This window comes from Crocodylus siamensis, chromosome 1 (genome assembly GCF_052110815.1).
Source record: "Crocodylus siamensis isolate JL-2025a chromosome 1, ASM5211081v1, whole genome shotgun sequence".
Classification (NCBI taxonomy): domain Eukaryota; kingdom Metazoa; phylum Chordata; order Crocodylia; family Crocodylidae; genus Crocodylus; species Crocodylus siamensis.
The window spans coordinates 376,204,369-376,231,763 of NC_143395.1; the positions used below are offsets into that span (position 1 = coordinate 376,204,369).

At 42.2% G+C, this 27,395-nt stretch overlaps 1 protein-coding gene across 6 annotated transcripts in view; it reads left to right on the forward strand.

Annotated features, from left to right (window-relative positions):
* STARD13 (StAR related lipid transfer domain containing 13) overlaps nt 1-27,395 on the forward strand; it is a 602,523-nt gene that overhangs the window by 398,604 nt on the left and 176,524 nt on the right. Inside the window, exon 1 of one of the 6 annotated variants that reach the window (XM_090027682.1) lies at nt 20,179-20,437. The exons of 4 other annotated variants lie outside the window; for them this stretch is intronic. In XM_090027682.1, the coding sequence (XP_089883808.1) occupies nt 20,269-20,437 (169 nt within the window). In that variant the 5' untranslated portion in view covers nt 20,179-20,268. Of the gene's footprint in view, nt 1-20,178; nt 20,438-27,395 lie in introns of those variants that run through there. One more of the 6 variants, XM_090027697.1, reaches the window with a different exon arrangement.

Genomic DNA, 27,395 nt, shown 5'->3' on the forward strand with positions numbered 1-27,395 from the left:
ATAGACCTGGGCAGGTTCATGAGCCTGGGATGGGCTTATATGATAGGCTGCTGGATCAAGGCTGTGGTCAGGCAATTTCACTTCTGGTTTTGGATTGAGTGGGAGGTATTAAAAGGACATAGGTGGTGCTAGGAAAGAGAAGCCTAGGTTTTGAAGGAGCAAGGGTAGGAGGAAAGCAAGGTTTGTAAACTAAGAATTATTTTTTACTGACCATCTGCAAACTTTTTACTGACATACATTTTACATAATGTAAATGTAACTGTAACAGGGAGACACTGCCCCTGTTACAGGAATGTTCAGGAAAAGCACCCAATACACTGAACTTTCTGTCTGACCTGTGGAACTCGGCGACATCTTCACTGTTCGCCCATCCAGGATGCTAAATGCCCACTGTGGACTTTGGTGAAGTGTCCATTACTTGCTGACAGTGATGAGGTGCTCAAGCAGATTGAGATAACAAAAGGCTTAATTGCCAATGAAGTCTTTCTGGCTGGCGGACAACCAGAGATTGACAACAGCCAGGTGGAAACATTGTATAAAGGACTGTTGGTGCAATCAACATTTTCCTCCGAAGGGGAAGAGGAGCCGAGGCATTAGACACTAGAGATGGCAAGCAGCCTGCGTGGAAGTGCAGGTGATGAGAGAGAGATCCGCCAGGAATTTCTTGTTGAAGCGGTACATGTTGGGCATCCGGCCTGTTGGAAGATGAATTGCTGATTCAGCCGGATGAGTGCAGCTCTGTCTGGATCTGTAACAAGGACTTTACTGTGAATTGATAAGCAGGGCGGAAAGCAAGTGGCTGGACACAGAGCCACCTCTCTGCCCAGCTCTGAGGCGCCGCTGCTCCACCCAGCTCCATGGGGCCCCCCCAAAGTGCAGGGTCTGGGGCAGTTGCCCCTATTTGTCCCCCCCCCAGAGATGGCCCTGGCTGCCCCAACCCCAGGGGTTCCCTACTCATTCCCACACCCTGATACCTCTGACTGCATCTTGCAACATACTTCCTCCCCTGCCCACCCCTCAACCCTGCCCCTGCTAGCCCCACTCCCTTTACCCTGGCTCCAGCCCCTCCTGGCCCCGCAACTCCATCCCAGGCACTCCACTTCTCTCCCTGTTCTAGGGACATACAGCCCTGCCTGCCTTTCAGGCAAGCAACTTTTTTAGTGAGGCAACAGCTGACAGGAGGCATCAGCAGCACATGGTTAAGGGGATGGAAGAAGGGGCTACAGAGACTCCTGTGGGTCACGAAGTGCTGATGGAGTGCTCCCTGGGGGGGGGGAGCGCTAGGCTTCCCTCCTGCTCATATGCAAGAGGGTGCTACTGTATTCTGTCTGTCCATCAACACTTGCACCCTGCTCCATTCTGATGACAGATTTTCAGTAAAGCTCATAGTTTCTTATTTTTTCACAGACAGATCAACTTTTTAAATGAACTTTACAGACAAGCATTTTTAACTATCCATACATTTACAGACAGTTGGCAACTTTGGTTGGAAGGCAGCACAATGGTAGCACAATTGATGAAGAGAAGAAATTGATGTAGGAGAATACATTACATATGTTTATATCTGCAGTATGCAGGAAGCCAGATGGATAATGGGCCTTTCTACCTGGTCCTACTCACTCACTCAAGCCCGGCAGGGGAAAGGAGAAAAAGTAGTATATGTGCCCCCTCTCTCAGGAGCAGCAGCATACCGGCTGTCCAGGAAGCCGTGTGAAATCCTCTCCTTTGCTTTACTCGTAGTGCTTGGCACCTTTCCACACTGTTGGCCAATATGTATAATAGTGCATTAGATACAGGGAGTTTTGCAATGTATGCTGTGTATTGCAAGCTGCCAGCAAAAGTATGTGGTTTATATAATCTTCAGAGAGAAACACTTCAAAATAGAGTTTTAAATCCATAACAAAATGTCTACAGCAAAGAACCTGAACCTGGAATCCAGCTTGTTGACTTGCCTGATGCATGAATGCTTATTAATATTGTAAACTATTCTGCTGCTGTTTTATTGTGGCAGAGTTGCTTATATTTCATAATTATGTGAAACTCTAAAATAATGTAATCATTCTGGGGTAAAGGGTATGCTGGTTGGAAAATTTAGATATGTTAATATAACTTATGTTAAATTCTAGATGCGGGCAAAAACAACCATGAGTTAAACAGGTCAGGGATATAAATTATGTATATGTTTCAATGCAACTTTGTTTGTGAGTTAGCTAGTCAAGTTTTGACACAGCAGAGCTCTTTAAGTTCATGAATAGCTCTGTTGAAGTTGCATACTTTTGGAGTCTCCTTCATGGTGGCATTCAAGAAGAGACTGGATAGGCATTTAGCTGGGATAGCTTAGGAATAGCAAGTCCAACATCTGTGTAGGAGTTGAATGAAATAACTTTCTAAGTCCTTTTCAACTCCATGTTATTAACTAGAATTAGGCATATAGTTAGTACTTTGCTGAGTTGGGTCCATAAACTGTACAGTCATCATGGCAATGGCTTTCTTATTTCACATTAGCAAAGGGCCTAGTACACTTATGAGAACTGCATAAACAAAGATGACATTATAAACTAAACTACAGTATTTCAAACTGTAAATTTTGCAAAGTAAATACGTTGTGCTTTAGGCTCCAATCCAAAAATGGGACCAAATCCCAGAACTGAAGTCAATGGAATTTTGTATGACTGTATATGTCCATAATATTTGATTCAGTTGAAAGTTTAAGAGCTAAATCATTACATCATTATTATGTACAGTTTATAATACAGAGTAAGATGCATCTAATAGGGTAATTTGGCAGTCGGTGGAAATCTGTTGTCCTGGGCCTCAAATGTCCATGATCCCATTACGGTTTTAGAACCTTAGACTGGAAATTCTTCAGAGTGGGTATTTTACTCTTTAAATAACACATCCTACTTATAAATCCAGTACACTAATATTACTAATGTAATAAAAATCCTATAAGGTAAGTTGAGCTTCTCATTTGTAGATCCCAAAGTAATTAGCAAAGGCAAGCATTTTAATATCTCAGCTTTACAGCTGAGGGACTGAGAAGTTAAATGACTTGACTTGCTCTGTGATTTTAAATGTATTGGTAGCTGTGTGCCTGTCTACCATATAACACATTGCCCTATTACATTGGGCGCACCTACACGAAACGTTTAATGCATAGCAGACTGATTCTACTAATTCTACTGTGCAATAAATACATCACGGCAAAAACCACACTAATCACAGTACAATTAGTTTATTGCAGATTAAGCATCACAAAAAGGCCATGCACTGTTGCTACTGTGCATCAGCACTGGCTACTGCACATTTATGTAGCACCTCATATTGGAGGTACTAAATTTAATGTGCAGCAGCAATGGCATATAAATGCACATGTAGATGCACCCACTGGATAGCAGAATAGATCAGTGTGGACTACTCTGTTTGTTTAGACCAGTGATTCTCAAATTTTGTGTTCCCCAAGTCCATGTTGTAGGCAATAAAAGAAAAGTAATATGGCGTCACTATAACTAAGTTGTAACTCTTGCAACAACCTAAGTGATGCTGTAAATTTCTTTATTCCTTTTTGTACCTTCTCTTGCATATATATTTCCCTTTTCTCCCTTCTGCTTATCCATTTTTTACTCCTGTTCACCCTCTAAAAATGTACTGCATAACTCTGAGATGCATGTACCCCAGTTTGAGATATACCAGCAGAGGCTATTTCTGACCATGTTCCCTCACTTGAGTACAGTGCTTTAATTACAAATATTGTAGAGTTCTTATTTTTAGCTGTTTCCAGGTGCATCTACATGTGCAATTATTGGGCACATCTACACAAGACATTTATCAATTAACTGCACAGTAAGCATCTTGGCATGTACATGTGTGCCCCTATAAGAGCGCATGAAACTAATAAACTCCGCAGCAGGGTAATATTTACAAGTACTACCTTGCTGCGGAGTTTTTTTAGTACACAGCAGTGTACATGTAGATGATGACCAGCTGGCTATGGCATGAGAGTGCTTCAGTGCTGGTGCTGCCTGCCAGCTTCCCCCACCCTGAAAGATCCTTTTGCCCCAGCCAGCCCCTCTCCAGTACAGAGAGCCTGGTTGGAGTAGCCTTCTGCCAGCTAGGGCTGTTGCAACCTGGCTTAGTGTGCTACAGTCTAGGCACACATGCAGACACAAGCCTGGGAGCTTCCCAGAAGCAATGAACTGTGGTTACTGCAGCTCCCTGGTGGCATATGTAGATGCATTGAATGCAAAGCAATAAACTCTGGAGCAGTTTGAGCTGAAGTAATTTACTTCTGGGCACAGCATCTACACATGTACCTGGAACAGGAGTAGTTTTGAGCTAGGGTAGAGCAGACCTGGGCTGGCAGGGGGCACCAGGGTGGTCAGCCCCAGGCTCTGGGTGGTGTACTACGCCGGGCTGACCACACATGGTTATTTTTGGCCATTATGTCACTGTAGCAACACACTATAATGCTATGGCGATATAGCAGCAGCGTCACAGTTTTTGCCAGTGGATGCTATGGTGCCATAGTGCATTACTATGGCACCGTAGAGCCTTGTGTAGATGCACTCAATATTTGTGTAATTGAGATGTGCAAAACACTAGTCAGAAACTGAAAATAAAACTTTTCTTCTACATTTTTTCACCAGTGACCCTGAAGAAACTGTTAGAAAATAAATATTGACAACTTTACTTGAAGCTTCTATGAATGTGCTTGTGCTAAGAGCCAGAATGTTTGCTTGTGGTTCAGAGCAATACAAGCAGTCACTCTGTGTAGGGATTCAGAATGTATTTGGTAACATTGGTAAGTATTTGGATAACACAGTGATAACATAAGAAACTATTTAGATAAACTAAGTTTATCCAAGCACTTTGTTGGTGTGGGTGAATGGAATACGATTTGTACTAGGCCACCACTAGTTAAAATATTTATACAGCTCCCGTGAGGATAGTTTTAGGATCTTGCCTACAGACCTGTCAAATAGAATTGCACTGGGAATGTGAGAGAGGTAGTTAGCCATGTTAGTCTGAAGTTAGGCAGAAAGCGAAGTTAGTCTATAAGGCCGTTTATAGACATGCTCACCATTTTCTAAAATGTGTTAACTGATTTGGGTCACACTTCATATTAAAATTCAATCTGAGTTAAGGATTAATAGACAATCAAAGGGGTTTGCCCCCTACTTCATAGACCAGTAGCAGACCAGTAGCCTGTGTGCTCAGGAAGGGCTGGGGGCTTAGCTAGGATACTGATACTTAGTTACAGTGAGGTGTTGTTGGCACATTTGACTTTGTAAAGGTGTTACTTTGTGCCTGATAGCTTCTGTTGTGTTGCAGAAAACCAGCTGAGTTTCGCTTGAAGAGATTGATATTTGCAATGCTTATCTGTATTCCTTAATTTAAATTGCCTAATTCAGACTGCCCTAGTCTGCATTAACTTTAATCCTCATTCAATGAGGATTAGTTCGTTCAGATTGAAGACAATTTTAATTTGGACTACAGACATCCACGTGTATATGGTGACAGCTGTAGTCTGGATTAAATATAGAAAAATGTAATATCTATAAACAGCTTAAGGTGCCACACTGCCTATTGAGGATGTGGACTTACTTTCATCTCATGTGTCAATAAAGCTTTAGAATGCTACAGACAAATAGGGTCTCGTTTATCTGAAGCATCTCTGCTTTTCTGATTACTGTCTGTTACCCTATTTAGTCCTGTTCCATCTCCTTTCCATTATTATTATATTTTCAATCCATTGCTGAGAAGAGCCTTTTAGGGGCTTAATTCTGTGTAATACTAACTACACTGGACCCAATCCAGGAAAGCACTTAAGCCAGGGGCAAGCAAAATGCAGCCCGCAGGCCAGATCCAGCCCACCAGGCAATTCCATCCAGCCCATGGGCACTCACCAATGAATTGTACCCTGGTCTGCATGCTTTACTTCCACCCCGGTGTATGGAAGGGCCCAACCCAGCCAGCGCACAGCACCCTCTGAGAAAAGGCACTGCCAGCAGAGCCTGCGGGTGGGCACTACCCACCTCCCTCACTGCCAACACCACCAGCAATATCTGCAGGTAGTCTGTGATCACTGCTGGCCACTGGCAGCAACATCTGTGGGTGGTCACCGACCAGTGGTCAGCACTTACCACCCCTGACTCCCACCACTGACAGTGTCATGGCTGCCTGTGGGAGCTCCCTGCTTGCTGCTGCCATGCTCCCACCACCAACAGTGTCTCTATCACCTGCAGGAGCTTGCTGTGCCCTCCTCCCCCAGCCTCCAGGAGCACACAGCATTCATGGCTGTAACAATTTGCATATGGTACCCATGCATTAGTTTATCCAGAATTGATGAATGTTACCTTTTTGAAACTACTCCAAGTTTAAGCACAGGTATTCCAGAAACACATTTTTAAGCAGCACCTATTTATATGCAGTATAAACTGCTTATCACATGCATGATATTAGTCTGAAATCAAAAGCTCATGATTTATTATATAGTTCATTAGGCTGGGCCCCAACAGAGTCAACAGCATTTCAAGACATGGTGACCCCAGAGCTCAGTACTGCTTAGTATGCGTGTGTACTCCAGGGATTCACCACAAAAGATCTAAGTGCTAATTAGCACCCACTCATGACCATACCTGGGTGTTCTTTTTACAAGTCCTGGGATGATCTAAAAATGTATATGCAGATGAGGTGCAGGGCAACCTTATGAAGGGTGGGGCCATGCTAATTATATGCATCAGGCTACAAGAGTGGGCAACTGAAGGAATCTGGATGAACTATATGCAGTGTTGTGGCTCATTATGACTTGAAAGAGTCAGGTGTGAGAGGGGACTGCGCTTAATAGCTACTAGCATATGTCTTATTCAGACAGGCTACACTATCCTTTTGCTGTGGTAAGTTCCTATCAGCATTTTTGCCCAATGTGGGCAATGTATTTTATAGTCATACTCAGTGCTGGCTGTATTTAATCAACTTCATAGTTGGTTTTCATTGCTGAGCACATGTTGCTTTTGTTATCAGTTAGACTGTGTATCTAGTGAGATTTCCTTATGTACAATTATAAGGCAAGGGGCTTTTTTTCCTATGCCAATTGAAGGAAAATCTCCTCTTGTATTTGAGTAAATATGGGATTCATATCCTTCAGGTTAAGCATGTGCTTAAGTAGTTTGCTGAATCAGAACCAGAGCTTTCAGCACTTTACAGGATCAAGCCCTAACTGCCTGTCAGCAGTTTTACTATGGTTCAGCTAACTGCCTGCATAATTTTTATCACTGAACATCAGGAAACGTTGTTTCCCAATTCCCAAGGAGTAAGCAAGGGTTAATAGGACAGCACCCCCACATGCCAGTCAGCAGGGCTAGGGACAGACATTACACATAAACTGTTTTAAGTGATCAGAAAATGGTTTAAACCTGTAACAGAACACATGTTCAGTGCACATAAACCATTTTGAAAATGGTTGAAACTGGTTTGAGATAAACCTGCTTGAATGTAGTATATCAGACTTAACTGATTTGGCTCAAACCAGTTTATGCAATGCATGTCCCAGACCCCTTGCTGGTTTAAGTTAAATTAGACTCCCACAGCGTCTTGGCATGCTTTCTGGGCTGGGCAGGGCTCTCTGCTCCACAGCAGGGCTGGCCCCTCCCCTCTGCTTCCTGGCTGCAGCTCTGGCAGAGACTTGCAGGGTGCTCCCCACTCTCTGCCTCACCACTCCCTGTTTAGCAGGAATTCCCCCCTCCCCTCTGCCTTGCTGAGGGGTATCTGTGTATTAGCTAGCAGACCACATGCTGGCTCCGGTCTCTGCTGTGACAAAGGCAGAATCATCAGGTAGCTGGTAATGTCCCTCTGTTGTTTTCTTAATGAGGTGATAAACACTGTTATCAATTCCCTGCTGGGCTAATCAGAGCATCCTGCCAGGGCCTGGCCACTCCCCACCCCCCAGCTCAGTACCCTGGAAGGGAAGGGAGGGCTGCTCTAGTGTCCCCTGGCTTCTGGCCTGAGCCACTGAAGGCATGTGCTTGCATTTCTAGAATGAAAAGGGAATGTCTGTCCACCTCCCAACTGGTTCAAGCTTAAACTAACCTGCAAAAATTGAGTCAGTTCAGACTCAGGCTTTTTGAATGTCTGTCCCTAGCCCAGAAGTAACTTGCCATGTTGAACTACAGTTAAAAGAGAGATGTGGTATCTGTCAGGCATGGAGATGCTTGAGAAAGGCTGGGTTCTTTTTCTACAATGTCCCCTGCTATGAGCTAAGGTCCACAGCCATCAGCAATCATGCCCTCAGATATTATATGGATGTTATGATGTCCTAGCAGTATAGTCAGTGATTCCATTTGTAGGTGGTTTTTAATGTGCTAATGTTTTAGTGTGTTGATTAGCTTAGGGCTTTGCTTATTTGTATAAGCTGTACAATTGTTTTGATCTCCTGTCAGTCTTCGGGGCCAGTGAAATGGGTAGGACCATACAGTTGCCATCCTTCCCTTTGAAAATCCCCACCACTATTTAAGCTTATGAGCGCAGCATCCCTATGCTGAGTGCAAACATAGTTTCAAATTCCCTGCTTATATTAGAGCTCCTTTCTGTGGTCTGGCTAGGCCATTAGTGCTTTGTAATCAGGGGATATGTTTTATAATGGTATTATCTGTTAAATGTTCATTTCTTAATACAGTATACAAATGGATACTTCTCTGATGTTAGAACTGGAAAGGGAAGGAACAAAAATGTATGACTAAGAAGCTTCCTTGACTGATTTGAGATTTAGCTAAGAGTGGGTATGAGTTTCCCTTTCATGCATAGGAAAAAGTCCTTGCATGGCAGCATTCATTGTGCAGACTTGCTGTCAAACATGGACACAGCAGCTGCCTTGCTTCCAAATCACACTGGTATCAGCCATCCTAATTAAATAATTCTGTGTTGCAATGCTGTTTTGGTGTTGGACTTTACCTTTCAGCTATGCTGAAATTCTTTATAAACTATTTTCCCTTTTCTCTCCATAAAAGTCAGCTTACAAAAGGCCAAAAAAACCCCCAAACCCTGGCTCCCCATAGCAGTTTTCTGAGGAGGTTGCAAGTTGCGGTCTGACAATAAGTTTTCTGCTGCTTCTCACCATACATATACTAGTTTTCATGTTGCATTAATCCTAGCTCCTCTCAAAGTAATTTTATTGTTCAAACATGAAACACTTTGCTTAAATATTAAGCAGTGAACACCTGATTGCAAAAGTGTTATTTACACAGGCAGTTGCTCCAACCAGGCAGCCACCTGGGAATCAAGGTGGCTGCACTAGTCAGAAACAAATCTGTGGCTTATTTGTCTCCCACAAAAAAGTGACTTCTCTCCCACTAAAGTTTTAAAGGGCTCTTGCCTGCTGATAATTTATAAACTACTGTGCAGGTTTATATCTGCATATACCAGATGGATACCAGATTCTGGATATAAGTAAAATCTGACATGTCAAATGTCTTTCTGCAGATGCAGCAATGTCACAAAGACATTAAAATAAATAAGCTAATAGCAGAAGCCTACATTTCTTCAGTGACACCGTACTGAAGCTTCTGGTTTCTTATGATTGAATACCATCAGTGCTAAAACACCTGTTTGACTGATGTCATTAGGGAAAAATATATTTCTCATTAAGCTAGTGCTTTAAACTGAAGAGAAACCATTAAAGCTACCAGTTTAATTCACATGTGGCATAACAGATCAGTGTAACTAACAGAAGAACAGAACCGGGTTACAGCAGTAAGATCACATGACTGCTTGGTCATGGTGTGAGAACTGTAAATTAAATTCTAAAATAAGTGCTAAAATATCTCTGTTATTTGTTCAGCTTTAGTCAAATTTCTCATCCAAAAAACTAGGCACGCTATAATCTTGTCTTGTTTTGAGCAGCAACATTTGTAAGAGTAAAAACTAACATTAATAATGTGCACAGAGATGCTGATTGTAATTTAGTTTCTACTGTATATTTGATCTCCTGTACTCTTTAGTACTTCCTAGAATTCTTCACTGGGCAAAATGAAGGCAGACTTCAAGTATTGTTCGAAACTCCTTTTTACATATGAGTAGATCCAGGATATTCCCCACCTCCTCTGCAGACATATAATTCTCTGAAAAAATAGAGTTTCCGAGAAGATTGGAGTACTGCGTCCAGTTCTGGGTGCCGCATTTCAAGAGGGATGTGGACAGCATCGAGAGGGTCCAGAGGAGGGCCACTCGCATGATCAGGGGACAGCAGGGCAGGCCTTATGAGGAGAGGCTACGGGACCTGAACCTGTTCAGCCTCCAAAAGAGAAGGCTGAGGGGGGATCTTGTGGCCTGTTATAAACTAGTCAGGGGGAATCAGCAGGCATTGGGGGAGTCACTGTTCCCCTGAGCACCACCAGGAGTGACCAGGAATAACGGTCTCAAGCTGGCAGAGGGTAGGTTTAGGTTAGACATCAGGAGGCGCTACTTCACGGTCAGGGTGGCTAGTGCCTGGAACCAACTTCCAAGAGAAGTGGTGCAGGCTCCTACCCTGGGGGTGTTTAAGAGGAGGTTAAATGAACACCTTGCTGGGGTCATTTGACCCCAGCACTCTTTCCTGCCATGGCAGGGGGTCGGACTAGATGATCTGTTCAGGTCCCTTCCGATCCTAGAAACTATGAAACTAAGATGAAACTATTTACAAACTGGTTAGGCCAGCAGCATGGCAAAGTGCATGCATACAGAGACACCCCAAAGACACCCATCCGTCAGTATGGACAGATTATAAATTGGCTTTGTCAGGTACGATGGTCCTGAGTACATTTAAATGACCACCTTTCAAAGAATTAGACCGTTGCCAACCCCAAGTACTTATCATGGAAGATATCCACAGCAGGGGAGAATTGGGGCATGAAGGAATTGAACTCTGCCTTACATGAGTTATTTCCAAATTTAAATACTTAAGGTTTGAGCCAAAACATTTCGGTTTTAGGTGTTTTGGTTATCAGCCCCTATCCGCACCCACCAGTCCCCAGTCTACGATGAGCTAAGAGAGATACAGAAAAATCAAGCAATTTATCCTGTGACCCACTGGCAAAGGCCTGCTATGACCAGAATCCATTTAATTCTACAACTGGCTCCCTACCCTGCGAATCAGGCTGTCTTTCTAAACTCTGTGTGTTTTAGACATGCACAAACATTCTAAAGATTCATTTTAAAGTACCTAAAGATGCATTTATCCTGTGGGTGTTTTTAAAAAAGTTCAATTAGAGAAGAAGTTCAGCCACATTAAACTGTGTATTCAAGAATCAGTCTGTTGAATGTGCTCTGGGGCATTCATTAACTTCGTAAGATATCATAATTACACTTCAAATGAGTAGCCCTTTTCAACTGGAGGACCCGTGGTCCAAAATGCTTTGTTAGCATACTTGTATATCAGTACATTTTTAAAAAAATTAAAAACGTAATAAGGAGAGTCATATAAAATGACACACAATTAGAGATAGCTTTTCTCCTCCCGTGCCCATAAATTAACATAAAGGAGTTTTAAACTGAGCGCTAAAGGGCCAGCTAACTCTGATTTTTTTCTTGCTTAATATGATTACTGTTTAAAGACTGGGTTAAAGCCATGATTCTGTTTGTATTAGGGGCAATGCACTGAAGCACTATTGCAGGAGCAGTTCCAGAACTCTCAAAGTCATCTCTGTTTCTGTTTGCTCCAGGAAATTTGCTTTGGCTGAAACAAGTGAATTTTCCCCGTTGCCTAACTAACAGTTTACTGGCTAGCAAGTCATGGGGGTAGAACCAATGAACAGGAGGAAAGTGGCAGCCTGTCTGCAGCTGCTTTCTCAGCCATGCAGGCTCTCGTGCCATGGCTTTTTCACACAGGAGAATAAAGAGGTTTGTTATACCTCCCCCTCCCTAGCCCCCTGCCTAACTCCCCTGTGCAGCTGCATAACTGGTCTCATTGTGTCTAAACCTGTATTGAGGTTGCTTCCTAGATGTACTTTTGCATAGACTGAGTAGTTGCCATTTTATTTTTCTTCTAAAATGACTTTTTAAAGCCTATATTTTAATTTAAACTTTTTTTCTTTTGTTTTTTGGAAAAATTGATACAGCTACAATGCACACTGATGGAGTTTATCCTCATTCTAATTAAATAAGTTCCTTTGAAATTGGAACTAAGCATTTTGAAATGTAACATAGCTTTTTATAGCATAATGCTTTCATATTAGCACCTATAAACTGTTATGAGTAATTTCTGACCAGGGGAAATAACTTTATTTTTCACTGAATGGAACAAACAGAATGAGAAAAAGACCACCAAATAGATTACATAGTCGAGATGAATTAAATAATAGAACTTTCAAATAGCAGTAATATCAGTATGGAAAAATAATCTGAACATTGTTATCTAGGAAATGTAATATCCAGCTCACAAAAGAAAGGAGAAGAGTGATTATTGGAAAGGGCCACCTTAAGGGAACAGTGAGCATCTCTTCACTTAGCAGCAGTCTTTCTCAGCCCATCTTTCCTCTGAACTTGATACAAGAAAGAAGATAAACACACACAGAATAGCAAATTAGTAATATCTACCCAACTCCTGTATTATTAACAGCACCGTTACTTTTTTCTGTTTGAAGTTCAAATAGAACGAAGAAAGAAGGAAACATATGTCCAGATGGATGGCTCCAGATATTTTCAGTGCAGCCTGGGCCTTTCACTCAGTAGCTTAACTAAGGGTAAAGATCTAAGGAGGGGGATGGGGCAGCAGCCCTGGGCAGTGTCTTTGTGTGGGTGTGGGGTGCGCTGAACAGGTGATCTGCATAATAGTAGCCAGCACTACTCAGCTGTGGCTGCCCTGAGTGCAGAGCTGCCCTATTATGCCTCTCCTTTCAGCGCTAGAGTACTGGTTTGAATTTCTGAAGTGCTCTTGTCTCCTAGCAGTTCAAGAACAGCAATACTTCATCTTGTATTTCTGCATGGTAGTCCACTACTGCAATCTCAGGGCAAGCATGAATATAATACAGAAAATTATGAATGTGACCAACATTTCTTTTGAAGCCATTAAACTAGGAACATTGAACTGGCAGGGATCCTCTGGGTCAGTAAGTTCCATTCTTTCCTATCACAGGTACAGTGTCATATAATCCCTGTAATAAGATGGAGCTCAATAAGTTTAAGAACACTTAGGACTTTTGCTCCCACTACTCTTGTTGAAGAACAGTTCCTGAACCTGATTGCTCTAAGGCTTATGAACCTTCTTACAATTTCCAGCCTAAACTCATTAATGGTCAGTTTGTTAATTAGTTTAAATAGTTCCTGTTGCCTACTCTCTTGATCTGTTATAGACAGCAATTGTATCCCCTTTCAAATTTCAGTTTGCTAAACTACCCAAGCCAAATTTTTGTAAAATAGTCTTTTCATTCCTTTGATCATTCTCATAGTCCCTTGCTGCATCTGTTCTTGATATGGGTGACTGGAAATGTGTATGGCATTCTACATGAGGTCTCTCCAGGGCCTTGTACTATGGCACTACTTCCTTATCTCTGCTGAAAACCTTTCCTGATGTATCCTGGGATTTCATTTTCATTTTCAGAGCTGCACTGTGTTGACGTATACGTATAACAGTAGTTTTTGTTATAAGCCTACACCTCCAGTGCACTTCGTACTATTGAATTTCATCCCACTTCTATTAACTGCAGTCTCTCAGAATCATATGGAACTGTCTGTATTTTGGTCCAATCCTCCTTTGTATTGACAGTGTCTCTCAACATTTTTATCATTAGCAAATTTTAACCTCATTGTACTAAAGGCTAAAGGTCTTCAGGCCATTGGGCACCCGCTGCCAGCCAGCCTCCCTATCTTATGCCCTGGTATATTGCCTGGCTCACCTTCCACACCTTTGTTATGAATTGTAGATGCAGGAGACTATCCTTAGCTAGCCAGGCCCCTTTGCTGTCTCTCTCTTTCAGTCTTTCTGGCCCACACTGTACAGTGAACAGCCATTCCATTATCCACCACCTCTGGACGCACTGGATAGCAGTACAGTTCTGCCCCACAGTGGAGGTCATTCCATTAAACTACACAGTGATCACCTTGCTGTCCACCACAGGAAAGATCATTGTGAGAATCCTTCTGAACCATCTCCTTCTACTTACTGAAGAGCTCCTCCTGGACTCTCAGTGTGACCTTAGGGCATCGAGAGGCACAACTGACATGATCTTCACGGTTTGCCAGCTGCAGGAAAAATGCTGGGAACAAAATAAGCCTCGCTACATGGACTTTTATGACCTACCAAAAGTTTTTGACTCTCAGCTGAGAAGTATTGTGGAGGGGCCTTCTGACATGGATGCCCATCAAAATTCATCACCATTCTCTGCCTACTCCATGACAATATGGGAGTGGTGTTTCTCAGTAATGGATCTATCACAGATCCCTTTGAGATTAAAATGGGAGTTAAGCAAGTCTACATCATTGCTCCAACACTGTTCTCAATATTCCTTGCTGTGATGCTACATCTGACCACCATCAAGCTTCCAGCTGGAATGGAGTTAAACTACTGAATGGATGGTGAGCTGTTTAACCTTAGCCAACTCCGAGCCAAAACCGAGACCACTCCAACCTCAGTCATTGAGCTCCAGTATATTGATGATGCTGTAGTTTGTGCTCACTTGGAAGCAGACCTTCAGGCAATCGTCAACATCTCTGGAGAACGTTGAGTATTCCCTGTACCTTGAAAGCCATCTCTCACAGAAGGGTGACATTGAAGAAATCCAACATAGCCTCAAATATGCAAGTGCAACCTTTGGACACCTGAAGAAACAGATGTTTGAAGATCATGACTTCAGATCCAAAACCAAACTCATGGTTTATCAAGCAGTCATGATCCCCACCTTGCTGTACAAAGCTGACACATGGACAGTGTACAGGGATATCTGGCGTTGTATGAGAAGTACCATCAATGCTGCCTGTGGAAGATTCTCGAAATCCAGTGGCAAGACAAACACTGACTTTAGCATCCCCCTGCAAGCAGACACTGTGAGTACTGAGATGATGATTATCTGACATCAACTTCATTGGGCCAGCCATGTCATCTAGATTTCCAACTCCAGACTCCCAAAGCAAGTTTTATTCTCCCAACTCAGTTAAGGCACGCTCAAGAGGAGAGCAGAGAAAGTGCTTCAAAGATGTCATCAAGGCCTGTTTTAAAAAATGCAACATCTATGTCAACTTACGGAAGACTATCATGCAGGCCTGCCCCAAATAGACAGAGAGTGCTGCAAGGATTTCAGTACTTTGAAGCCTCATGACAACTACAGGAGATGGAAAAGTGGGAGTGGTAGAAACAGCATATCAAGAACTCAGTGCCACCCACCCAACACAGAAACATACATCTGAGCTGCAGTAGGGTCTGTCAATCCTGGGTAGGTCTCATTAGCCATCTTCAGACAGACACGTAAGACAGTCATCCTCAACTGTGAGGGATTGCTGAAGAAGAAGATACGAGTGGGACCTAGTGTCTGAGTGTATGCTGGGTAAGCCCATATATGCCTACATGGCCTTTTCCGGGTTGCAGGCATCCACCCTATCTTTGTGCACTTCGCCTCCTTGCTGGGCTTGCTGTAAACACATTCACCAAGTATTGGTTCAGAGCCTTGTAGCAGCCCTTGCAGTCTTTGGGTTTCACAGCAGCCACAGGATTTCTGGGGCTCACCTCAGGCCCCCAGAGTCCTCAGGTTCAGCAGTGGCCTCTTTCACAATGCCTGGACCCAGCAGTGTTTTTCCCAGGGCTCTGGGGTGCTGCAGCAGGTCACACAGAGTCAATGAGGCTTGCAGACACCCACACAAAGTTCTGACTCTGGTTTTTAGCAGCCTCGCCTCACAGCTCTTCTAGGCATTTTGTCCACTGTCATAAACAGCAGTGCCACCCTAGCCCTGTTGGGCTCACTGCCTATGCTGTAGACTGCTGCAGGCCCCTCAGGAGCTCCTCTCCGTAAACATAGTAAATATAGGCATGTGCCATTAAACACTTGTATAAAGCTACCCCTAATTTGATTGGTATATTAAAAATACTTTTTAATGAACCTGCAATTTGTTGTGTTGGTCCTTTCATAATTCTGTGATTGAGATTATTTTGATCCTCCAGATTGCATTAAACTGTGTACTTTGCCTTTTGCTTTCATTGTGACAATGAACATTTTCATACCCTCATTTTCATAATCTCTCTTGCTTACATGATCAGTATCAATGTGTTTTGTTTTTTTTAAATTAAGGTAAAGTATTTATTTAATTTTTGAACCATCCTTAATTTCTACCCTGCCTTCATTGCATAGTGGCTTCACCTCTCTCCTTTTTGATTAATATAACAGAAGTACATTTTTATCTTTCTTTCAATCATAGTTGCAAGGTAAAAATCAGCTCAACTTGGCAATTTTCACCTTATCCTTCCATCGCTTGAGGTCTAAGATACAGTTCTTTTGCTGATCATACTTTTCCCGACCCCATGTAAGCGCTCTACTTATTTTGAATGTTCTTCTTGTGCCCTTCCACTAAGTTTCTTTCCACTTACTTGAAATACAGATTTCTAATAATTCTAGTACCTTTGGTGTTAAGATATTTTAGGCCTTCCCTATGTAATGTCCATGAGCTCCTCAGTGTAATTGATTTTACTTACCAGTTCCCTTAGTTTATCACAGGTTACCCTTTTTAAATTGAGTACCTTGGTTGCAGACTTTTGTATTTTCTTTCATTTTAATCTAAACTGAATCAACTCTTGATTTCTCAATCCAGGGTTATTTTTGACAATTAGCCCTATAACATCCTTATTATTTATCCAAAACAAGTCTAAATACCAACTTTTGTTGGTTCAGTTGGCTACTGCATCTCTCATTTGGGATCAAGAAGGAACTTTATCCCAAGGTCAGGTTGGACAGGGACTGAAGGAGGTTTTACTGTCCTCTGGCATGGGGAGCATATTCCCTTTCCAAGGAAAAGGACTGTGGATCTCTCAAATGTATTTTAAGTACTTTCTCTCATTGAACTGGAGGACGTCAGCAGTGCCCTCTGTCTTGCCTGTGGCAAGTTAGGGTATTCTTAATGTTTTTAGGCACTGTTCCTGGTCATTGTCAGCAGAGGCTGAGTATGGAAAAATGGGTCCTGGACAACTGTCTCTCATCCTTTCCCCCTTCCTTCCTCCTTCCTTCTTGAGTACAGGCACAGAAATGGAGCAGAGAACTGAGCAGTCTCATGGAGTGCAAGTCATTCTGGGAATCAGTTCTTTAGACTAGCAGTGGACTTGGCTGCAGGGGTCAGGGGGAGAACTTTCACCCCATTTTTTTTTTTTACCACTGAAGCCCATGTCCAGAAGACAAAAAATGCTGAATCTAGTGGTAAAAAATGGGGATCATTTCTCCTCCTCCACCCTCTCCACACCCCCACCCCTCTGACCAGCAGCAAATTCCACTGCTGCTTTACAAAACTGTGGCTTTACAAAACTATAATTCCCAGAATGCATATGTGGTATTGCATCTTGCATCAGTAGTTCAAGTTCCTATTTTGTTGCCCAGGCTTTGTGCTTCTGTATACAAATGCTTTAATTGTTTCTCATGGACCACATGCTATGCCTACATCTGGGTTACACATAGTTTTCTCACTGACTGTATAGCCTACCAGACTATTCTTCTCATTATTACTTTCTCCTTGTTGTCCATCTCTTTGGCCACTGATATTTCTTTATCCATTGCCATGTTTTTGTTTATTTTATTTTCCCCCCTCCTGGATGCAGCTACATGTGCAATTAACACAAAGCAATACACTTTGGAGCAGTTTGAGCTAAACTACTCTTGGGTGCATCATCTACATGTGCATCCAGGACAGCAGCAATTTGAGCTGAGGTGGAGCAGGCCCAGGCTGGCAGGGAGCACAGGGGGGTATCCCTGGGTTCCAGGTGGTGGCATCAAGTGGCAGAGGGGCTGGCTGGGGCATGAGGGTGCTGAATGTATGGAGCCATGTGGCTAGTTGGCAGGCAGGAGTCTGGCCCCTGGCTGGCTGTGCTGACCAGTAGATGCTGACCATGAGCATAAACTGCATGTGTGTTTAATTACAGTAAATTACCTTGGTTAAGATAGTACTGTCCCTAACGGTACTATCTTACTGTGGTGTAAATTAGTTTACTAGGGCCTAATACTGTCACATGTATAGACGGTGATGTTTTACTCTGCAGTTAATTAGTCTACTTTACAGTAAAGCACAAGTATAGATGCAGCCCCTGTGTTCTAAAACCAGGTCTGAAAATCATGAATCTCTCCTAATCATCTTCCCTTGTTTCTCTGTTATAAAGCTCTTCTTCTTAATTATGTCATCCTTGATCCAGAGGACTTCCCATAGTGTCACTTATCCCCACCTAAATGTAATAAGTGGCTCCTTCTTGCTCCCTTCTGCCTCATTTTCAATATTACTTCCTTATCATATCCTTGTTTTTGGCAGACAGAGTACTTAATTATTCTCTGGATCTTCTCTGATAGCAGGCCTGTTGATTCTTCTTAACAAAAATTCCCCAGTCATATGCACATGCTTCTTCCTAGTGTTGATGTGAATCTCTGGTCCATTCCCTTCCATTCTATGTTCATATCTTCCTTTCTGTTCTCTCTCACAATCTTGTGTATGTTGTCCTGATTCCTCTTTGGCTCTCGTCCCTGGATATCTCTGTTCGGTTTCCTGCTTTCTCATTATGGTGCTAGCTCCTTTTCTTTTCTTGCCTGTTTCTCCTCTTCAGTCTCTAGTGCAACAAAGAGACTTCTTAGTTCTATTTCTTCTTAACTAGCTGTTTTTTTCTACATCGCGGTGGGCATTTATTTCAGGTGGAGGGCCACGTAATGAGTTTTAGTGAGCTCTTGAGGGCCACAAGGGTACACCCTTTGTCAAACTGCTAAGTCCCTATCTAGTTGCCTTGGCCCAGATTGCCATCTTGGAACTGGAAGTCCTGCCCCCTAATCCCTGACCTTTGCCATTGGAAGTCCCTCCCCTTGCCCTGAAAGTACTTTTGTGAGGGGGGATTTGCTGTCTTAGAACTGAAAGCCCCACTCTGTCACATGGTTCATGGCATGCTGGCCTGTGTGGATTTGGTATGGAATTATCTGCATGGCATGTGAGTTATACAGAGTCTAACTACATGCCTGCTTTGCAGACAGTGTGACCCTATGCAGTATAAACATAGTAGTTTTACTGAATTTAGTGTTTTCCATAGCCTTTAGGCTGTTACCTAAATTTTAGCCTCCATGGGTACATTTAAAGGGATAGACAAAATAGGGTTATAGGTTTTTCCACTTACTTTTTCTGTAATTCTGTGAAATTTCTTTTTGTATATTAGCAGTGCTAATACTGGACACTGTCATGATCAGAAATACCCATGTTAATGATTCTGCTTCTTTAGAAATGAGCTACTGCTTCTGGCAGGTGGTGAACCAAATTATTGATATTTATAAATCATATAAAAATTAACTGGCATACAAGCTAAGCGTAAGTTCATCACTCTGCATATCCCTTATTCTACCATTTATCAAAATGCTAATAACAAATGACAGTATACAACTTCCTTCTAATTAAACAGCGAGTGATATTTTGGAAAAGCATTGTACAAAAAACAGTTTACATCAAAAATACTGGTTTGGGGGGCGTTACTATTGCTAAGTGACTGTTTTTAACTCTTATTTTCAGTGGAAAGTTTTCATTTGCTCTGCTGCTAGTTGTCCTGGGTGGTGGTTTGGATTCAGATAGCCTATCCTTAAGATGCATTTTTTTCTAGGCAAAGTGTAATATCATTTTAAGAAAATTAGCAATTATATCTTCTGAAAAGATCATTAGGCAGCTGGAGGCAGAGAAAGAGATTTTCCATAGCTCTCCACACTAAGAAATTTTGCAGCCTAAAATACGTTGGTGGTGGGTTTTGTTTTTTCAGACTTTCCTTCAGAACTATTTGATGCTTAGTCAGCTCAAAAGCATGTCATTTGTATTTGCCTTCAACGTTGTGTGGGATTGTAAATGCCTGAACAGACTTTGCTTTTCTCTCTAAGGCAGACTGTGTACTTTCACATTCTTTACTCTGACTGATTGGCTCTTTTAGATCATGTGAGGGAGTTGGAATCCTGAGTTGTAGCTTTTGGCACTCCTTTTTCTTTTTAAAGCGCTTGCTCTTTTCAGCTCCCTTGGGCTTGTTCCTGCTCTCCTCTCATTACCCTGATTAGAATCAGGAATAGGCATACACGGGGTTGAAGTGGTGATTTTAACAGGACTGAGATGTTGAAGCAGGTACCCAGAACTTCAGGATCAAACTGTTATCATCTAAATTCCATGTCACCTGAGAGCCAGGAGATGTGCTTACGATTTGATCAGACTCCGAGACGTCCTCCATACAGGAGGAGTAGGATTTTAGCACGTCATCAGCTCCTGACTAAAATTCAGCAAGGTGAGTGGCAGTTTTGGGCACTTACAAGTTTCTAGTTGGTACAATGTCTGTCTGTATGTCAGTGTTTATAAACTAAAAATATATATGGTTAAATTATGACTCTGGTTTGAAATATTAAAGATGTCAGTGGCAGCATTGTCTCTTGCTCTGTACATTTGCACACACTTATACATCCTTCAAAGAACATAAAAATTTATAGCAGTGCACAGTCGGTTTCTTAACTATACAGTCCTGTAATCATAAACTTCTAGATAACTTAAATGGTGAACAAGGGACTGAAGTCCATTTTTTCTGGATGCTTGAATATCTTAGTGTCACGATAAGTAAGTATTGCTGCATGTAAAAATCTTACATATGTAATATACTGGATATTCAGAGCAAATGATCAGCCAATTAAAAAAAAAGAATACTGGAAAAGAATTTGAATAGGCCTGCTATGATAAAACTCAGGAAAAAACACTATATTATTGTCAGAGGATTGCAGAACTTCTGTTATATATCTTTATAGGTAACTGCAGACTTAACTTTTCATCATTGTCTATAAATTTATGGACGTAGTCACTGAAAATGTATTGATTTTATTTTCCTGAAACCTGCAAGGCAAAGGCTAAATAGATATATACATATTGGCCTCAAATTTTTTGGTCTTTGTGTATATGTTAAAACAAGTCATCATCAGAACTTCATTAAACAAAGGTCAGAAACGTAAGTGAAGAAACACAAGTGTAAATATTTTTAGATTGAATGGAAGATGTGTACAGATAGTATCTGAAACTTACCATTTTCCAAGGCAGATGAGGACCTACATATGAAGACGGCAAGAAAGAACCATGCATTTTTTCACCTGTGTGAAGAAATAAGGAACATTTTTCTTACAGAATTTCTGCCTGGTTCCTGTGGGTTTACTCTAAAGCTGTTTCATTCTGCTAAGTAATAATGGGCATAGACTAGAGTAACATTATTTATGCTCAATACTGGCAATATATCATAGAGGTTGCCATGAGTTTCTGCGTATCAGCACTTAAATGTAATGGCTAGTTTCATCTGTTGTTTTGAAGCTAGATTCTCTTGTATTAGTAGCTGTCAAGCTCTGGAGAAAGGTCAAGGATACAATAATGAAAACCTATTACATTTATGAAGGAACAATACATATTTCATTGGCCAGTGTTTGATGAAAGAGATTGCTTCCGTGGCAATTAGGAAAATTCAGTTGTTTGCAGCATTGTCTCAGGAACTTGTGATGTTTGAAGGATACTGATCCTAGCTGCAGTTCATATTTCAGGAAGGATATTATGTCATTCCATATACCCTGTGTAGACTCCTGATTGAATGGAAAGAAAAGGCAGTTTGCCTCCCTTTGAGTTTACTTGAAACTATATTAGATACTGTATGAGAACCAAATTAACGTTTTTATAAAGACCACTGATCCAGTTTTATAACAAGAACCACTTATCTGCCTTTCCCTTTCTCTTTCTGAACCTGTATATGTATCTATAATACTAAGAGAGTGATGGTTGCATAATAAATATACTAATGTAATAAAGGTCTATGTTTTCAAAAGTAGCTGGTGATTTTTGGGTGCTCAATTTCAAATACTTAAGTAGAAACCTGATTTGTAGAAAATGCTGCACACCTTCTGTATGAAAATTACTGTATTCTGATTATAAATTGACCATGGGTATAAATCAGTGATTCTCAGCCAGGGAGCTGCCGTGAGATGCCATGCAATCTTAGCACTATTAGGTGTGTAAACATAGTTCATGAGATAAACCCAGCAATTTCAAATAAGAATCCATAGCATAAGAAGAAAAAATTGTGATCTCTACTGGTCTTTCTGAGTTCTTTGCGTTAGAAGAATTAGTGTATTATTTTCCATTATCAAAAAATGAGTGAAAACTGAGCTAGCCTGGAGTCTGAGGGGTGCCTGGAGTCTAAAAAGGTGAAGAACAAACTGATATAAATCAACTCCACATTTTCAGGTTAAATTTTAGAAAGATTGGTTTTTCCCTGACTAAGTCAATAACTACAGATAAAGACCCTAAACTGTTCTTGCCTTTACAAAATCCCACAGGAGAATCCAGTGACCAAGGAAAGGATACAAAGGGTTAAATATACTAATAATACTAAAATAAAAACTGCGCTGGGAAACAGGAGGTTGAGTGTTTGTTTCACACACAAAAATACTGCAAGGAGAAAAGTAGATCCATTTATAGGTGTGTTTAACTCAAATGTAATTTTGACATGATATGGAAGGCAAAAAAAGGTAGATGGTTATAATTGGAACAATTTAATAGTTCCCTTTTAAAAAGTGTTAAGTCAGGTACACACAAAAAAACTGAGGCACCCCAAATCACTAATTACTTTTGAAAATTTAGGTACCCAAATAACTATGTGGAGATGCAACAGGTGAGTGGTTAAACCATGGCTTAGAAATTTGCCTTCTAATTTTGTATCTAGAACAACAGTGCGCTTTTGGCCCACAGGGTCAGATAAGTGTGGTGGGGCAGTCTGTAGGCTAGATCAGCTCTGATTACCAGGATTGGCACCACTCCCTCCCTTCCCTGAGTGCCAGGAACAAATCCCAGGAGCCTGACATTGCCCCCTCACACCTTTATATGCCACCCCCTCCTACCCCAGCATGCCCCAGAGGCCTGGCATCCCCTTCTCTTGGCCTCCCACACCAGGACTGAACCATGGGGCACAGTGCCACCCTCTTCTGGACCTACACATTGGGATCAGGTGCCTAATCTAGTATGTAGGGCCTGGGGCTCCCCTTGGCTCCAGAAATTTAGCTGTGTGGAAAGCTTTCCTGCTGCCAAATTTCTGGACCCCTGGGGAACCCTGTGGGTCAGGTGGCATGGTGCCACAGGCTGGGGTTTGAACATCCATGATCTAGAACAGGGGCAGGGAAAATATGGGCACCAGTTGCCCATGAATTAATTGCATCCTGAGCAGCCCGCTCACTTCACTCCCACCTTCCTGCACAGGAGGGCCCTGGGCCTGGCCAACATGCACAGCTGCCCAGTGGGGCCACTGATGCCACTGCTGTGGTCTCCAGGGGACTGTCTTGGTTTTCCTGGCCTCCAGTGACTCCTCCTTGTGTCCCTGTTGCAATGCTTGCTCCAGGCAGCAGGTAGGGAAGTGGCAGCAGGTAGGGAAACTGCAGCTGGATAGGAGCATGGGGCTGTGGTTGGCAGGAGCATGGAGCCTGGGGCCCATGCACAGCAGGTCAAAGGCACACAGCTCAGGTGGGCAGCATGTAGGGTGTGAGGGAGGATGGGAAGAGTGTGGGGATCCCTCACATACCCTCTCCCATAGTGCATAGCCCCTGCTGCTGGTGGCAACAGCAACAGCAACAGCAGCAGCAGCAGATGGTGGGTCCTCAGAGTGCTCATGGCATCCCCAGATGCAGCTGCCCATCAGCATGCAGCTCCAGTCAGTTCCAGGAGCTGAATGTGGCTGCAAGGCGTGGAGCCAGGCTGGCCCGCCTCTATCATGTGTGCTCATACGCAGCTCCCAGGACTTAGATGCCACCAGTGGGAAGCCCAGCAGCCTGGCCCCACTCTCTGCTGCCACGTGTAGCTCCTGAGACTCCATTGGAAGTGGCGGGCATTCCCGCCCCCTGCTTCCTGGTGCAGTCCAGGAGCTGCACATGGCAGCAGGGAGCAGGGAAGGCTGCCAGCTCTATCCTGTGGGGCTTCCCCCTGGTGATGCACGAGTCCCAGGCAGTGCACATGTGCCATGTGATAGAGATGGGCCAGCCTGGCTTCACTCCTTGCTGTGATGTGCAGCTCCTGGAAGTGGCTGGATCTGTGTGTCACCCGACAGTTGCGCCTGCATGGGCAAAAAGCATCCCAAGAGCCCATTGCCTGCTGCTGGGGCTGTACACTATGAGGAGGCCCTCACGCTCCTTCACGCCTCACAAACCCCATACCATACTCCCCCACAACTTCCCCACATATACACACCGCAGCCCACACCGCCATACTCCTTCACAAACCCCCCACCATACATCCCCCACACAGAATATACAAGAATAAGACTTTATTTTTGAGCTATTATGCAATCACCTCCATATACACTACACAAACTCACAAGTTAGGACAAAATATTTTTTAAATAAAATGAAAATAAGTTATAGTACATCTTTGACTTTTACTATATGATTTTCTTTTCCATTTCCAAAATGGAAATCCTCATGAGTCCCGTCCCCGCCTCCCCCCCCCACACACACACAAAAGGAGTACTTCCAGGAACAAAAGGAGGGACTTTCAGTGGCAAAGTTTAGCAATTAGGGGGCAGGACTTCTGGTCCCAATATAGCAACTAGGGAGCAGAGCACCTGTCAAGGGGTGGGCCCTCAACAGCTCACCAAAACTCATTTAAGCAGCTGTCCAGACAAAATAATTGTCCATCCCTGATATAGATTATACTGATAGTGTGGCACTAGTCTATTCTCTCTAACCACTTTGCCTCAGTTTTATCATCTGGAAAATGGGGGTAATACTTATCTTTCTCACAGGAAATTCTGCTTTGTACAGAGCTTTAATGATATAAGGTGTTAATGTGTACCTATATCGCTAGAGTTACTAGGGCTGTATTACTGCTTACCTCCAACCTTTTATATAAATCAGAATAAATATGCCCTTTATTGGTTACGTGTACTTCCAGTTAGCAATTATAAACATATGCAAGCATATACAAATGAGAACATACCAGTCTGTTTGTCAGTTTGCATGCATGGATATATATACTCCTTTATGTTTTCGCTTTTAGGAGTTGAAATAAATTAGACTGTTATTTCAATTATTGGAAGCATAGTAAATAATTTAGAGAGCTCATTTAAGATATGTGCTTCCACTGGCTAGACATATAACTAAACTAAACTGTGCCATCCAGTCTATAGGGAAACATTGGCCAGTTGAGGAAGAACAGATTTTGAAAGTGGTTTATAGGTTCTTGTATCAAATGCTTTCTCTGTATAAATCCCTCAAAACATTCCCTTCTTTTTCTGTAATGTCCACAGGAGGTGAAATAATCATATCACTATAAATAATTATATTAGTAATATAAACAACATTATGTCTAGCTTTTGCATCTCAGCTTCTAGATTCTTGTTGATGCTCTGAATAAAATTCTGGTTTTGTTAACTCAATGGCAAAACTTCTGTTGACTTCAAAGGGGCCTGGATTTCACTCTCTGGCTCTGCTTTATTTACACTGTAAGCAATCTGAGGCAGGTCCTTCCTGGATTTTTTTGCGTTGTGCAGTATTGTGGTTATTCTAAGACCTCAACAGCAGATAAGTGGCTACACTTATTCACTACTGGGCAGAAAACCAAATTTAAATTTATGCACTGCTAAATTCCTACTTAAATCCTGTTTTTGGGCCTTATGCTGGTAATTTAGGATTGTAGGAAAGTAGGGCTGGAAAGGACTTCACAAGGTGATCTAGTCCAGCCCCCCTAAGCCATCCCAGCCAATTTTCTGTCCAACCTGGTTTTGAACATTTCCAAAGATGGAAATTCTACAACTTCTCTAGGTAGCCAGTTTCAATGCTTGACCAGTCTTGTACTAGGAAAATTCATCTTAGGGCTCATGTACATGCCACAATTTTTTCCCTTTCATGTACTACAACTGCATTTCTGTTTGCAAGAGCAGGATTTCCTGATGCTTTAAAAGCCTTTCTTGAGCATTAAACTAAAACTCCTTGAATGTAGTTTAGTTTGGCTATCTGGAAATTAAAGCGTTGCACCCATGGATTCATTCCGTGCAAATACAAAGACACTCAAAGATGTGTAATGAGTGTGGGACCTGGCTTAATTCATTTGGAAACCTCGTACATGTAAACACAGATGCAATGCTGCAAAATAAACCAGTTTAAATTTTATAAACCTATTTAATTTAATGAGGATTAAAACCTGTGGTGTCTACAGGCATAGATTTTCTTTGCTGAGATCATTGTTCCTAATCCTGTCCCTTATGACCAAGATAAAAACCTATTTCCACCCTCTATTTACCCTTGAGGTATCTGAGGACTGAAGTCTGAAATTAACAAGCATTATATATTTGAGCCTTCTCTGCATCATCCATATTGAGCCTACCTTCAGCATTCTGTAAGGGGCACATGGTTTCTTTGGTCTTCCTCTTACTTTTGATGTATTTGTAGAATCCCTTTTTACTGTCTTTTATGTTCCTTTTCAGTTGCATCTCAAATCATGCTTTGGCTTTTGATGTGAGTGAATTTCACCTTATTGATTAGAATGATTAATAATATTTTAAAATTACTCCAGAACATCTTAGTAAAAGGTTATTTGAAAGTGGTCTGGAGATAATGATGCAAAACTGAAGACACAGGTTGTTTTCTGTAGCCCAGTTCAGCAGATCTTTATTCCCACTATTTTCATGCTTTTTTGGTTCAAAGATTATAACACCAGAGAGGACTGTTGTGATCATCTGGCCTGACCTCCTGTGAGTTAATTCTTGTTCCGGCTACTCTAGACCCTCTGTCATAAAAAACGCATCTAATCTTGATTTTAAAATTGCTAACAGTGGCAAATCCATTATGCTTAATTACTTCGCTGAAAGAGAGGATCCAAGCAGAGGCTTAAGTATAACACTGCATTAGGGCCTGTTTGAGTATCCCCTCTACTTCTTCATGTATTTTTTTCAATTGCTGGATGATAAACTAATAGGTATGAGATTGACTTTTACCTTAGTAAACACTGGACTTTTTGGCTGTTTGCAGAAGTTAAAAAAAAAAAAAAAGTGGCACTTTAAACCTACTGCACCACGCCCAGCACATGCCAGGAAGAGGCAGTACATGCATTGCACTCAGCTTGCCCAACATCTGTATAGATCAGGCACTTTAGTGGGGCTTTTTTGGCACTTTTATCTAATAGCTGATTGAATCAGCTTTAGCTAAAAGCACCAGAAAACCCCATGGAAGCACTCACCCAAT